The sequence below is a fragment of the Lepisosteus platostomus genome, chromosome 25 (genome assembly GCF_059453375.1).
Source record: "Lepisosteus platostomus isolate fLepPlt1 chromosome 25, fLepPlt1.hap1, whole genome shotgun sequence".
NCBI classification, from domain to species: domain Eukaryota; kingdom Metazoa; phylum Chordata; class Actinopteri; order Semionotiformes; family Lepisosteidae; genus Lepisosteus; species Lepisosteus platostomus.
The window spans coordinates 4,462,470-4,475,143 of NC_142635.1; the positions used below are offsets into that span (position 1 = coordinate 4,462,470).

At 39.6% G+C, this 12,674-nt stretch overlaps 1 protein-coding gene across 1 annotated transcript; it reads left to right on the forward strand.

Moving 5' to 3' along the window:
* Positions 1 to 665: 665 nt before the first annotated feature.
* On the forward strand, positions 666 to 9,338 carry LOC148640812 (uncharacterized). The gene is made up of 8 exons (XM_088619033.1): positions 666 to 905; positions 2,574 to 2,657; positions 4,157 to 4,240; positions 4,923 to 5,027; positions 5,926 to 6,222; positions 6,451 to 6,602; positions 7,646 to 7,752; positions 8,174 to 9,338. Exons 1-8 carry the CDS (start codon positions 842 to 844, stop codon positions 8,322 to 8,324), a joined length of 1,044 nt encoding a protein of 347 aa, XP_088475159.1. The 5' UTR covers positions 666 to 841; the 3' UTR covers positions 8,325 to 9,338.
* The last annotated feature ends 3,336 nt before the right edge of the window (positions 9,339 to 12,674 follow it).

The following is a 12,674-nucleotide window of genomic DNA, read 5'->3' on the forward strand; positions in this document are numbered from 1 at the left end:
GAATGGCCCCCTCGTGTTCTATAGTATTAGGATAAACACGAAAAATCTGTTGATGTAATTATTGAACATTTGTTTGGTCAGCTCCCAGAACCTGCTGATTGCTGTGACTAGTTTTTGCTTTGAGGTTGTTTTCATTGTTATTGAAATGTAGACTTTGAGGTCGTGCCCAACCGTCTCTGTTGGATTTAAAGCAGGGGATTCTGTTATCTTTTTCTCCCAGTTTTTTTTGTCTGCTGTAATACTTGACATTGGTCCTCTGTGTTTCAGATCACTGTCCTAAGCAAAAGGGTGTCTAAATCTGCAATGCTCCCTGATGCTGTTGTTTTAAAGTAAATTGTACAGAAATGTATAACAAATACATCAGTTAAAAATACCCATGTCTGCTCAGAGTTACAAGAGTTCTTGTTTGAGCTTTTTCATTTTCTGAATCTGATATTTGATGACATCAGATGTCTTAATGGCTTTAGCCCATCAGAGCTATATCCTAGGGATTTACATGTGATTTATTGTATGTATATATTATAGGGACTGTCTATCACACCTGTTGCCAGGTATCTATGTGTGGGTTGTTCTCATGTGACACTATTTCTGTTTTTGGTCTTAAATAATAGCTTTGCCAAAAAGGAGAAGCTGGTGATGTACGTATAGAAAGGAAATGGCTATAACTGTGAGTAAACCAGATAAATAGAACACTACCATTCTTTCTCTCTTCCTGTTCCTATTTCTGTATGTACCTCTAAGTCAGTCCTTTCTGATCAGTCAGAAGACGAGTTGGCACATCTGTCTGTATCGCTTGGTTTCTTTGGTTCTGTTGTTGGTGCGTGTATCTGGATCAGTCTTAATGTCGGAGGAAGTTTGCTATTCCACTGTGGACTTTTCTAAAAGCCCCAGTGCTGGAACATCTGGTGAGTCTCAAGGCAGTTAAACCATTTTGTAAACCTCTTCACTCTGTATGGTCTGTATCACCTTCTTTGTGTGTGGTGTTAAGTGACTGTATTATCCTCTCTCTCGTTAGTTTTCATGTGTTGTAGGATCTGTGTTATCCTGTTGCTGGGCGCGTTTACCTGCTGTAAGATCTGTATTATCCTGTCAAATGCTCTGGGCAGTGCTCACATGCTGAACTCTGTTTTTTTTGTCTGTGGAGGCTGTGGAGTTTAACTGGCATTGGGCTATGCCCTTGCCTATTCCTTTCTCCTAGAGACATGCTGCCTAGACTAACAAGTAACTCTAAATTGTTCCTGTGTGTGTTCACCCTGCAACTAACTGGCATGCCATGCAGGCTGTAATCCCCCATGCTCACCCTACTTTTTTGGGATAAGCTCTAGATTGGTGCAACCCTCACCAGGAATAAGATGATGGCTGAACGGGGTGGAGACCTTAACAAACTGAAGGAGATGCTCATCCCAGGCTTGTCATATCAGTGGAGATTTGTCACCTTCTGCTCAATGTTGGCAAAGACACTTGTCAACCCATATAAAACAATTGTCAGGGACTCATTTGAAATTATATATTATACTATATAATCATAGTTATTTTTACAAATCAGTGAAAAATCACTTAGCAGATGATCACTCTTGTAGCAGAGTGGAGCTTTACTCAGTTGTGTTTTCTGAGTGCCTCTCTGATCACTGCAACTTGTGTTCTTTGTAATCTTCAAACCTGCATAATGTACAGGGTGTTTTTTTTAAAAGAGATGTATGCACATTACTATGGTGCTGGCCCTTAAGGGAAGAGAAGACCATGACTTCCTATCAGTAATTTCCCTTTTGTGGAAGGAACTTGCTGTGTAATAAGCATTCACACTGCTTTATTTCCTATTGAAAAGGACATTTGTAAAAGGTCATACAACTTCATATGTGGGTTGAGTCTTTACAGGAATGACCAATGGCATTTGCATACTGAGATCCTCTTCTCTAAATGCATAAGTGTGCTTTCCTGCAGCCATACCATTATAAAATCTTAGAGAAGTCAGGGTTTGTTATCAGAGGAGACTGTTGCCCAGAGTGGAGCGATGTTGATTGAATGGTTTGACCAAATGTCTGTACACCACCATGTCAATAGCAAGTAGAACCCAAGTTCTAGGAATGTGTAAAAGTGTTAAAAAGCACATTTCAAAATTGACGGTCCATTTTAAAGGTAATCTGTGACATTGGGATTGAGATTGTGAGGAATAGTGCATTCTGAATATACTGGAGGCTTTTGAATTTGGGGAAAACCCACAAAGGAATGTTTGTAATATCAACTGTATCAATATATATCTCTCAATATATAACTGTAATATCAAGGTCATCAATCCAAGAGCTGACCTTTCAGCATCTACTAGGCTCACAGATGGTAATATTTTACAAACGAGAGGCCCTTGAGAGTAACACAGCACATGTGTCTCAATTACTAGAGAAGGATTCACAACACATTTGACATTTGGGCTGTGTTAGATCTCTCCAAAGCAATGAGTAGAAAGCATGATTGTTGCAGTTTGAGATCCCAACAGACCTTCAGATTTTTCAGACGGTGACAGGTGACAAGAGATGGAATGAGTCTGTGTGTTAAATCCCTGGTTCTGTCTCCGTCAGTGAAACAGGAAGAGGTGACCTATGAAGTGGTCAAGACCACAAGATCTCCATCAGCTCAGACAACGCCTCCTCCTGGTCCACCAGGTCAGTCATAGGTCTTTGTCTTACAATCAAATAGAAGCTGTTTCCTTGTCAGACAAGCAGAGCTGTCAGGTGAGTGTGACTTCCATACAGTACAGTTTAATATTCTTTTCTGCATTCCAATTTGAATTGGGCAATTTCTTTATTGGTAGTTGTTTTTAATAATAACTAGCCTGTTTTTAGTAGTGTAGTTTTAGCCAATAGATGTGTATCTCTTCAAGGTACCTTTCTGAGCATTACAACTTTTGTGCTCAGTAGTTTTCAACTTTGCATAGTGTACAGTAGTTTAAAACACATTGACCACTGTGTGTTTTCCCAAAGCATTATGCATGTTGCTATGGTGATGGCCCTCAGGGGAGAAGATGCCAGTTCCAGTTTCTGAGTTATTTCCCTTTAGCATATGGACTGGATTAGAGCAAAGGGAACCTGCTGTAATAACCATGACAAACTTATTTCATATTAAAATATTGAGAAAGGTCATGCAACACTGTGTGCGCTGGAAGTCCAACCAAGTCCAAACCTTTGTCAGACGTCCTTACTTGTTTCCACAGCAGGATAGTTTTACTGTCGCTGTCCAGCCAGGAGAAGAGTTTTTACAGGAAGTGAACAATGGTGTTGGCCAGTGATGTCTGTGTTAAGCTCTAGGTTCTTCTATAACAGAACAGTCAAATTGCAACACTAGATTTATAAACATCGTACACATTTAGAACCAAGTTCAACATTAATCTAAGCTAAGAGAGTTCTTTAAATGCAGTTTTGAGCGTCACCAGGGATCTGAAAACTGAAAGCTTTCTAACTGTTTTTTATGTTATAGTACAAAGTAGTGTGCTTAGTCCTTTTGCTATCCAAACTTTCAATCTATTATTCATTCTGTTTGAACTCCATATCATAAGAACACCATCTGAGTACCTTTGCTGCATCATTTAAGTGATGTTCTTTTATAACTGAATTCCACATCTTTAGTTGGAGCTTCATCCATCGATAAAGTATTTATCAATGACTTATCTAAGTTATTACTTAACAATGCCTGAATTAGGGGGTTACTCATAAGGGATGATTCAATGTCTTTCCACCTGTCTTGATAATCTGAGTTACAGGAATTAATCAAGTATTTAATTTGAGATGCATATTAGTAAACTTTCAAATTGGTAATGCCTTTCCTCCTTTATCTTTTGAAAGTTGCAATGTTTTGAATCTTATTCTTGCTTTTCTCCCCTGCCACGTAAATGAAGAAATCATTTTATCTGATTCTGAAAATTGTTTTGAAGAGACTTATATGAGGCGATCTTGTTATAAGAGTAAATATGGTTACACGTTCATTTTTACCGATTCTAATTCTAGAACTACAACTTATAAAGGGGGTTAGATTCTGCTTTAATTTTAACTATAAGGGGTCCATAATTAATTGCTGATAATGTAGAGATATCTTTTGCCAAACAGATTCCTAAATATCTCCCACCAAAGGTATGAGTGTTTTAAACCCCAGGTTCTCTCTCGGTCAGTGAAACAGGATGAGAGAACCACTGAAGATGTGAAGACAGCTGGATCTCCCCCAGCCCAGACAGCACCTCCTCCTGAAGCACCTGGTCAGTCATACAGTACATCTTGTTTTTAATGATGAAACAGAAACTGTTTGCTCATCAGACAAGCAGAGCTGTGAGCTGGGTGTGATTGATGTTTTGCTCACGTAGCCTCATGATAACTCATCTCAAAGTCTTTGGAAAAGGTAGTTTCAGTCTTAAATCTTTTTCACCTGTTAAATAATAAATGATGCCATGCAGTGTTGAGACTGTGAATGATCTGTGCCTCTATTGTCTGAGCAGAGAGACTTCAGTTGTGTTAAAGATTTGCCCTGTGACATTATAATGCATCACCTACCTATTCTAGTGTTTTCTCACTGATCTGAGAAGTCGTGTATCTCATGTTCCAATTCCACATTCCAAGAAGAGTTTTGGACACTGGCAACCACAACTATAGCAACATCTCCTGGCCTGTCATCCTAAATGACTTTATGCTTTCTGATTTATAGTGTAGTGGCTACCAGTATGGTATCATATGTAATCTTAGTTTCTGTAGCAGTTTTTTTTTACATTACAATAAATAGGATTGAACCAGCCACATACCTTAGTGTTGGCATTGTATGTGTAAGTTTACCAGATTTGCAGTTGGCACTCCATTTCAATGAAGAAACCCCAGTGGTTCCAGTACTGAGCCTTGTGGAACTCCACTTATGACCAGATAGCATTTCTCTTGATCTTCCGTTCACAGTGAAAGTTAGGCCCAGCCGTCCTCCTCCCTACAGACTTCCTGCAGTGTGTCTGGGGCTCCTGTGTGCTGCGCTACTGATTGCCCTCATAGCCCTGACTGTCTACTGTGAGTATAACAGTGTGCAATTAGTTGCAGTATGACTGAGTATAGTTTAGACATGTAGGGTATTGTGATCTTGCACAGGTAAGAATCATTTATTGGTTCCTAACTTTCAAATACATCCTGTATGCTCTGGGATCACAGATTAGTCTGAGTATTGTGCTTTTGCTGTGTTATGTTTCTTGTCTTAATATCATGATGCGTTAATACAGTACTATGTTAATAGTATTAGTAATAGTAAAAGTTGTTGACTTTCTTCTCTTTCCAGCATGAAATAAACCTATTACTTGTTGCATAGTAATAGCATAGTATGTTAATAGAATCAGCAGTTCTGGGCTAAAGTACAATATGGAGAATTAAGTAGAGTTAAATTGCAGACTTCGATACCTTTTTAGATGTTCACTAGGAATCATAATGTAGCCATTTCACCCCGGGGAAGAGATTTTGGGAAGGGCAGGGGGAGGGAACAAAGGAAATGCAGTACTCTGTGTGCTTGTGCCAGAACTGACCAGCTGCTATGTAGATTGTCCTACCCTTTTTTTAAAAATTTATTGGTCAGTAGTTATGGTTTGGTTTAGAAATAGTCCTGTCTGTACATTCAAAGTTATTCCTTTTCTGCATTACAGTGTCACCCTCACCGCATATTCTAATATTCAGTAATAGGTCGAACCAGAAAGACATACCTCTGATAACCAGAAGGTGATAAGGTGTGAGATGGTGACTACTGTACATGAGAAAGGCTTGTGACCCATGAAACAGATTTTGTCTCGTTTATCAAGATGCTCAAAAAGGGAATTATCAGAGATGGTGACTCACTACAGAGTGCAGTGAAGGAAACAAAACATTGCAGCTCTGTGAGAAAGGTTTTTGTGTTTTAAAGTACAGTAAATAATTCACTCCACAGGTATTGGCAAAACTCAGAACATTTCTCAGTTAAAGGATGAACTGGATCACCTGAGAGTAAACTACAGCAACCTGACTGCAGTCTGTGACAGGTTACAGGTGAACTTCAGCAACCTGACTGCAGCCCACGACAAGTTACTGGTGGACTTCAGGAATCTGACTACAAACAACACTAATCTGTCTGTAAGCAACGTGAAGTTACAGGAAGAAAGAAAAAATCTCACATCTGTGATCACTAAGTTGAGAAAGCACTTTCCGGTGGATCGGTACTGCAATGTCTCAAACCAAAGCACACTAGGTGAGTTGTCTGATCCCTTAATCCCATTCTGTCTGTAAGGATTCTGATGGACTGTTTGGGCTATTTCCCTGTTCAGAATGTTATGTTGATGACTGGGTCTTCCTGAGCCTCTGTGAAGTAGAAAGTTCAGTTTGGAAGTCTACACATTGAAGAGATGTGCTGGGTGGATGCACCGTGCTGGAGAGAGACATGAACTGATATGAGCTGTTGTCTGTTCTTACTCACCAGAGGAAGAGTGTAGACCTTGTCCTTGGGGCTGGGAGCTCTTCAGCACCAAGTGTTACTACTTCTCTACTGATAATCTCAGCTGGAATGACAGTCGCACTGCCTGCAGGAAGCTTGGAGCTGATCTGGTGGTTATAAACAGTAGTAGTGAACAGGTAGGGGGCTGCGTGTTACTTCTCTGCTACTTTGTTGCAAAATGAAAATTACAATACAAAAATTAAATGACAAGTGGACAGAAACTGATCCTTTACCTTTATTCTGAATTTAGTCTTTGGTATTTACTCATGAAAATATTTTTCTCCATACTTATGCCACTGTTTTTACAGTATAAGGAAAGGTAAAACTGAACTCCTATAGTCATAAAATTTAAAATAAATATTCACACAGCCTATTGTGGTATCATATGGGCTGTGTTTGGCAGGTAGGTGGAGCTCTCGATAGATAGCATTAGTATGCCACCACAGCTGGAGAGTGTTTGGTTGTTAAGGAGATTCAGCTGAGGGAGTGATCATAAGATCATAAGTGTTTCCTTCTCAGCCTGCTGGTAAGATATAGAAGGCAGTTGTTCAGATCCAGCCCAACAGGAATGACTGAGTCAAGGGTCTTCCACTGCTACTTCCTGAAAGAATTAGAGGTAAGGTTTGTTGAGACCAGGAAACCATGAGCAAAGGGCTCAGTGATGAGAGTAAGCCTCAGGAAAGTCTCAGAGGACACCATGAAAAGGACAGATGCATTTGTGAGTGGGAGGCTGTCAGTCTCAGAGTCTTGGAAAGTTGTAGATTGAGAGAACAGACTATGAGGGGTGTGTCTAGAGGGGTGAACCAGTGTGGTGTCCACAATCCCCATGGTATCACTCTATCAACACTTCTGCTATGTCTGCCATACGAAATCTAATGTGATCCCCTAAAACATGACAGCAGTTTTGTCTTCATAATTGTCATTATGAAGGCATTGTATCTTAGAGTAGCTGTTCTATTATTCCTTTTTTCTCTGGAATGAAACAGCATACAGTCTTGTTGTGTAAAATGTCAGTGCTCGCGAGCAGACAAACCTGCTTATCTACTGTGAGGTCAGTCACGGAGCCCAGTGGTGCCAATTCTGCCTGTCTTCAGTTTCACAGAGCACTGGAGTGGTTGTGTGTTTGGGGGCACTTGTTCAACAGGGAGACTAGAGGTGTGTCTTTCTGTTTTGTGCTCAGGAGTTCATCAGTAATCGTACACAAGGACTTCAATACTGGATGGGAATGACTGATGTAGTTGTAGAAGGAACCTGGATCTGGGTGGATGACACTCAACTAACTGTAAGGTAAGATCAATGAAGATACTGATTTTAACCTGCACCTGTCCAAACAGACTGTTAATGAAAGATGAAAGGGTAACCCCACACTGAAAGCTAGAAAGAAGAAATAAAATATCTGAGGTTTTGAGCTTTGTTTAGGTGGTGGAGTAGACCTTAGACACACATATACAGTACTGACTACAGAGTTACAGATGCATTAAAAGAACGAAGTAGACACTGGATATGACTGAGCAGATTGTGAGCATTTGAATGTAGTGAAGACATTGCTGCTTCTGACAGGTGAAGGACAGCAATGGCTCCAGCAGTACCGCAGCTGTACTGAGGGAAAGGTAACAGGTTTTCAAGAACAGTATGTCAGTGTTTCCTCTGTGAAGCTGATGAGCTAAGTGAGTGTTTAAGTTAAAGACGAACTGTTGTGTTGTTTCAGGTACTGGAATAGTGGTGAACCTAACGGTGGTGGAAATGAAAACTGTTTGGCTACCTCAGGTGCTGAAAGGCTTATGAATTGGAATGATAAAGGATGTGGAAGAAACACCCTCAGGATCTGTGAAGGCAGCTCCCTGCCCCTGTCTCCTTAGACTCTCCACTGTGTGCAGCCACTGCAGGATCCCATGGTGACAACTACAGCTGAGTGACCTGTCTGTGTCACTGACACACCTGCCCTGACACCCACACTCTCAATGAAGCTCGTTAACAATCTATAGTTTTATAATCTTCTCCAGTTCCATATCTAATAACACTATGATTTCTTAAACGCGGGGGAAGAAACTAAGTCGACCATTGGTCCTCAGAGTGCATGGCCGTTATTAGAAAAGACATACTTTTGAACATCTCATTACTTTTCCTGTGCTCCGTAAAACATATCTGAGAAGTGATTTATATCTGTTTAATGTAAAACAGTCTGAGAAGAAAACAAATCTGGGCTGTGCAGAAGAGGAGGGGATAATTATCTGTGTCCGGCCTGAATCTGGCTCTGCCTCATGTCAGCAAGGAATAACAGGTGCAATTTACTGTTCTTACATGTTCAATATACTGTAAGCTCATCAGACACTTATGTAAGCTTATACACCCTCCTGTCTTCACAAGTAAGAATGCATTGTTTCACACTGCTTGGATTTGCAAAATGGATGGTTTTTAATGGGGGTACGTATTATATAAATTCAGCATGGTCTTTGTTTATTTGGTGTTGTGAAATACTGTAGTCCTTTACTCTGAGAACATCAGAATCTGTCTGACATATTTATAAAGGAGTTTGCTTCTTACATATTTATAAAGGATACTATGTGAAATATGCAGCGTCATGTCAACTGATATAGGACAGTCTAATTGATGGAAGAATTGTTACAGTTCTGTATATATTTTTAAACTTGTTAGTTTTGTTTTTTACATTAAAACATCTTAAGGTTTATTTCTATACCATTTCTTGCTTAAAAAACATGCACTCTTTGATTTGCTTTAAATTTGAAGTATCACGTACTTTGCTGAAAGTTCGTTTTAATATAATATTCTTGTAAGTGTGCGAGTTAGTGTCGTCAGCATCAACAGAATTTGTGACTGTGGCCACATCAATTACAATAAAACAAGTGACACTATTTTTTGTGTTTCTGCAGTTCAGTGTTTCTTTATTGTTGTTAGTCCTATAGTTCTGCAACTATACTTGTAAGTACACCAACCTTAGTCCATATATGACCAGTGATGAACTTTGACACGGAGATGGTGTAATGTTTGGTGTGTGTGATTTCCTGGCATGGTTTGGATGCATTGATTTACTCCAAGATCAGTGCTCATCGCTATGTAATGGTACTGTAGTGTCAAACAAATGACAAAGTTCAGGTGTCTGTGAAGCAGAAATGCCTTTATTCATATGCATATGGAAGTCTGGCTTGTGATCACCAGACTTAAGGCTCCACGGCCGAAACGCTGTGTTCTCTTTCTTCTTTTTTTCAGCATGGAATAAACCTATTACTTGTTCCTTTAAAAAATAAGTAGCTGAAGATGGTCCTTTATACCTTAAAACACAAAGAGTTACTATGACATATTCTAAACAAATGATAAAACAGCAACACCTGCCAATTATATCTAAGTTGCAGACTAGTTAACAGTTAGTTCTTTTCATGTTCTGGGCGTATAGCCAGCTTACCAAATACATGCCCCTTATCTTTCTGACCAAGGACAGGCAGCATCTTTATATATATTTGAGCACAAAGCCTACTTCAAGCCACTAGACTGCACAGTTTGCAAAAACATACAAAAACAAGAAAATAGTATTATTATCTCACTTTCCAGGCATCTCTCTTATCTTCTTCAGTACTGAGTACTGAGTGGTCATCTTTATCCCATTTTGCCGCACTTCTTCCTGAAATGTCTTCACAATGACAAGGCCCCAGTCCACAAAACGTGTGGTCTCCAAGTGGTTTGATGAACAGTTTGTTGATCTTATTTATATATAGGTCTTCACCTTCTCAGTCAACAACTCAATTGAGCATTCATGGGCTATCTTTAAACAATATCTGAGACAGGATTTTCTCACTGCATCATCCATGCATGACCAAATCTTTCTCAAAGAAGAATGTCATATCCCTGAAGCAGAAATCCAGATGCTGGTAGACCGTGATGGTGAAAACAGGCATTACAATAAAAAAGAAAGGTGAATGAGCCATAGAACATTTGCAAAGCCTGTGTGGTATCTGTCCTTTACATTGATGAATGTGTGCAATTGTGAGCCTCACTGCATATATCATGTTCCCTGTTTTGCTTCTTTTACTTCTCTTCCGCTTCTCTTCTCCGATGCCCATACAGTCAAGAGCTATGCATCGAAACACCATCAATATCATTGGATTCAAAGGTTATAAATGATGCCAAACTGAAGGATTCAGTCATTTTACCTTGAATTAATTGCTGTTTGTTACAAGTCAAGGTCTTCACATGATGATCTTGGAATTGACCGCTGTAAGGACTCCACCACAAGACAGGAAGGACATTAGCCCCTCCTCAATGTGTAGAAAGAATATATTAACAGCCCAGCAGCAGCAGGTTCCCTGCACTGTTTTGTAATCTTGTAACATTAACATAGTAACACTTTGATAAGTAACAAAGCATAACCATCACATTGCTGAAATATGGCTTGTTTTTATAGTCTAGTAGGCCAAATCTCGTCATCAGGCTGTTTTAAAACAAAACATCAACATTATATTGTGGTGTCACCAGGAGAAAGATTAACAAAACTATAATAATAAATAATTAAATTTTGGGAGATATTCCTGGTCCCTTAAAATATGACAGATTGGCCCAACCCAGGTTACTAGTAGATACAGTTTATACACAAGTATATACAGTGAGAGTGAGGGGGACTGGTGATTGTGTGAAGATCGCATTTTGGTGAACTGAGTCGTTGTAGTGTCGCAATTTTAGAGTGTCTTGTTCAGTGTTGAGACAGACAATGAGCTCTAACTGATACACATTTAAAGCACTGTTGTGGGCCCATGAAAACTCTTGTAAATGTATTTGCCATCCCTAAGCATAGTTTAACTCCCTGGAAAACTCTGAAAATTAGATTTGAGATGTAGACATTGTTTAATAGTTTTGTATGTAATTCATGTCATGTTAATGAGAATTGTTGTGGTTTAAGAATCTAATAAATATTTTTTGTTAAACCTAGCAATTACTGATTAAAATATGTGGTTTTAGTCAGTGTCCAAAAACCCTGTCTTCTATAGGCCTGGAGCAGGTGAAATTTGAACATACAGTTTAAGCATACAGTACTGTCAGACAATGTGATTTCATCTGACACTTCATAATAATTCAAGGGAGTTATCTTTTTTTACCTGCGCTTAATGTGTAAAGTGTTTTCAAGGCATTGAATTCTGACTTCAGTTACTTTCCCAATTTATATGACTCTGCGGCATCTCTAGATTAACCCTCTCAATGTTTGAGAGGAAATCGGTTTCCAAGAGCTGACACGAATCCTATAAAAACATTATGCATATTTAGATGCATCCTCTCCCTCTCCCTGGAGTGTCTTGATGGGGCCCCCTGGTGGCCTAAATCCCTTTTAACACTCCATATCAAACCACTCTTTCACAGTCCCAAATAAATATTGTCGAGGTAAGAGGAGTCTACGGTACTCGTGTAAAGAGCAAGTAGTGTGGCAAGTTTTTTCTGTGGATGAGCAGCAAAGAGATGTGGGGGAGCTTTCCATTCCTTCTCTCTCAGTACCTCATGGACTGTTTGCTGCTGATTGCGATCAGCACACACACCTGTTAACCATGTCAATGTAAGGATAATAAACCCTGGTGAACCTGCAGTTCTGCTGTCCTGTTCCTCATTCCTCACTCACTGACACAACCAGAGCAAATACATCAGCAATTCCTTTATATAAGTCTCATTGTAATCAAGGGTTACCCTATTTCTAATCCAGAAGCCATTAAGATAACTTCTTTCTGTTTGTTCAACTGTGACAGTGTAGTTTAACAACATCTTCCTGAATTCTGGATAACATCATAACATTTCATACTTATTGTGGCAGCTTTAGGTGCCTGAGAAGTGTCTCATAGATGTTAGGTAATGTTTGCGACACTTGGAAGAGTTAGCACTTCTAGCTTTAAAGCAGGGAGGATGTTTGCCGAGTTCTGGGGGGGGTCACTTCAGCAAAAACAATTGCAAACTTGACCTTTGTTGTACCTAGGTAAGTTGTGGGTTAATGATTGTAAATGAGCAGTACAGAAACAGTAGAAGATCACATTAAGAGCACAGAGAAGAAGAGTAAGAAACACGAAGGAAGGAGAGATGGTCTAGAGGAGTTGGTATTTGAAGCATGCTCCTGGTGAGAGCCCCTACTTCATGATCATCCAAACCGGATCTGACTGGAGCTAAATATTTGAACCTTTTTAGAGAGCTTGCTAGATTGTGTGTTTAGGGAACTTGGGCTT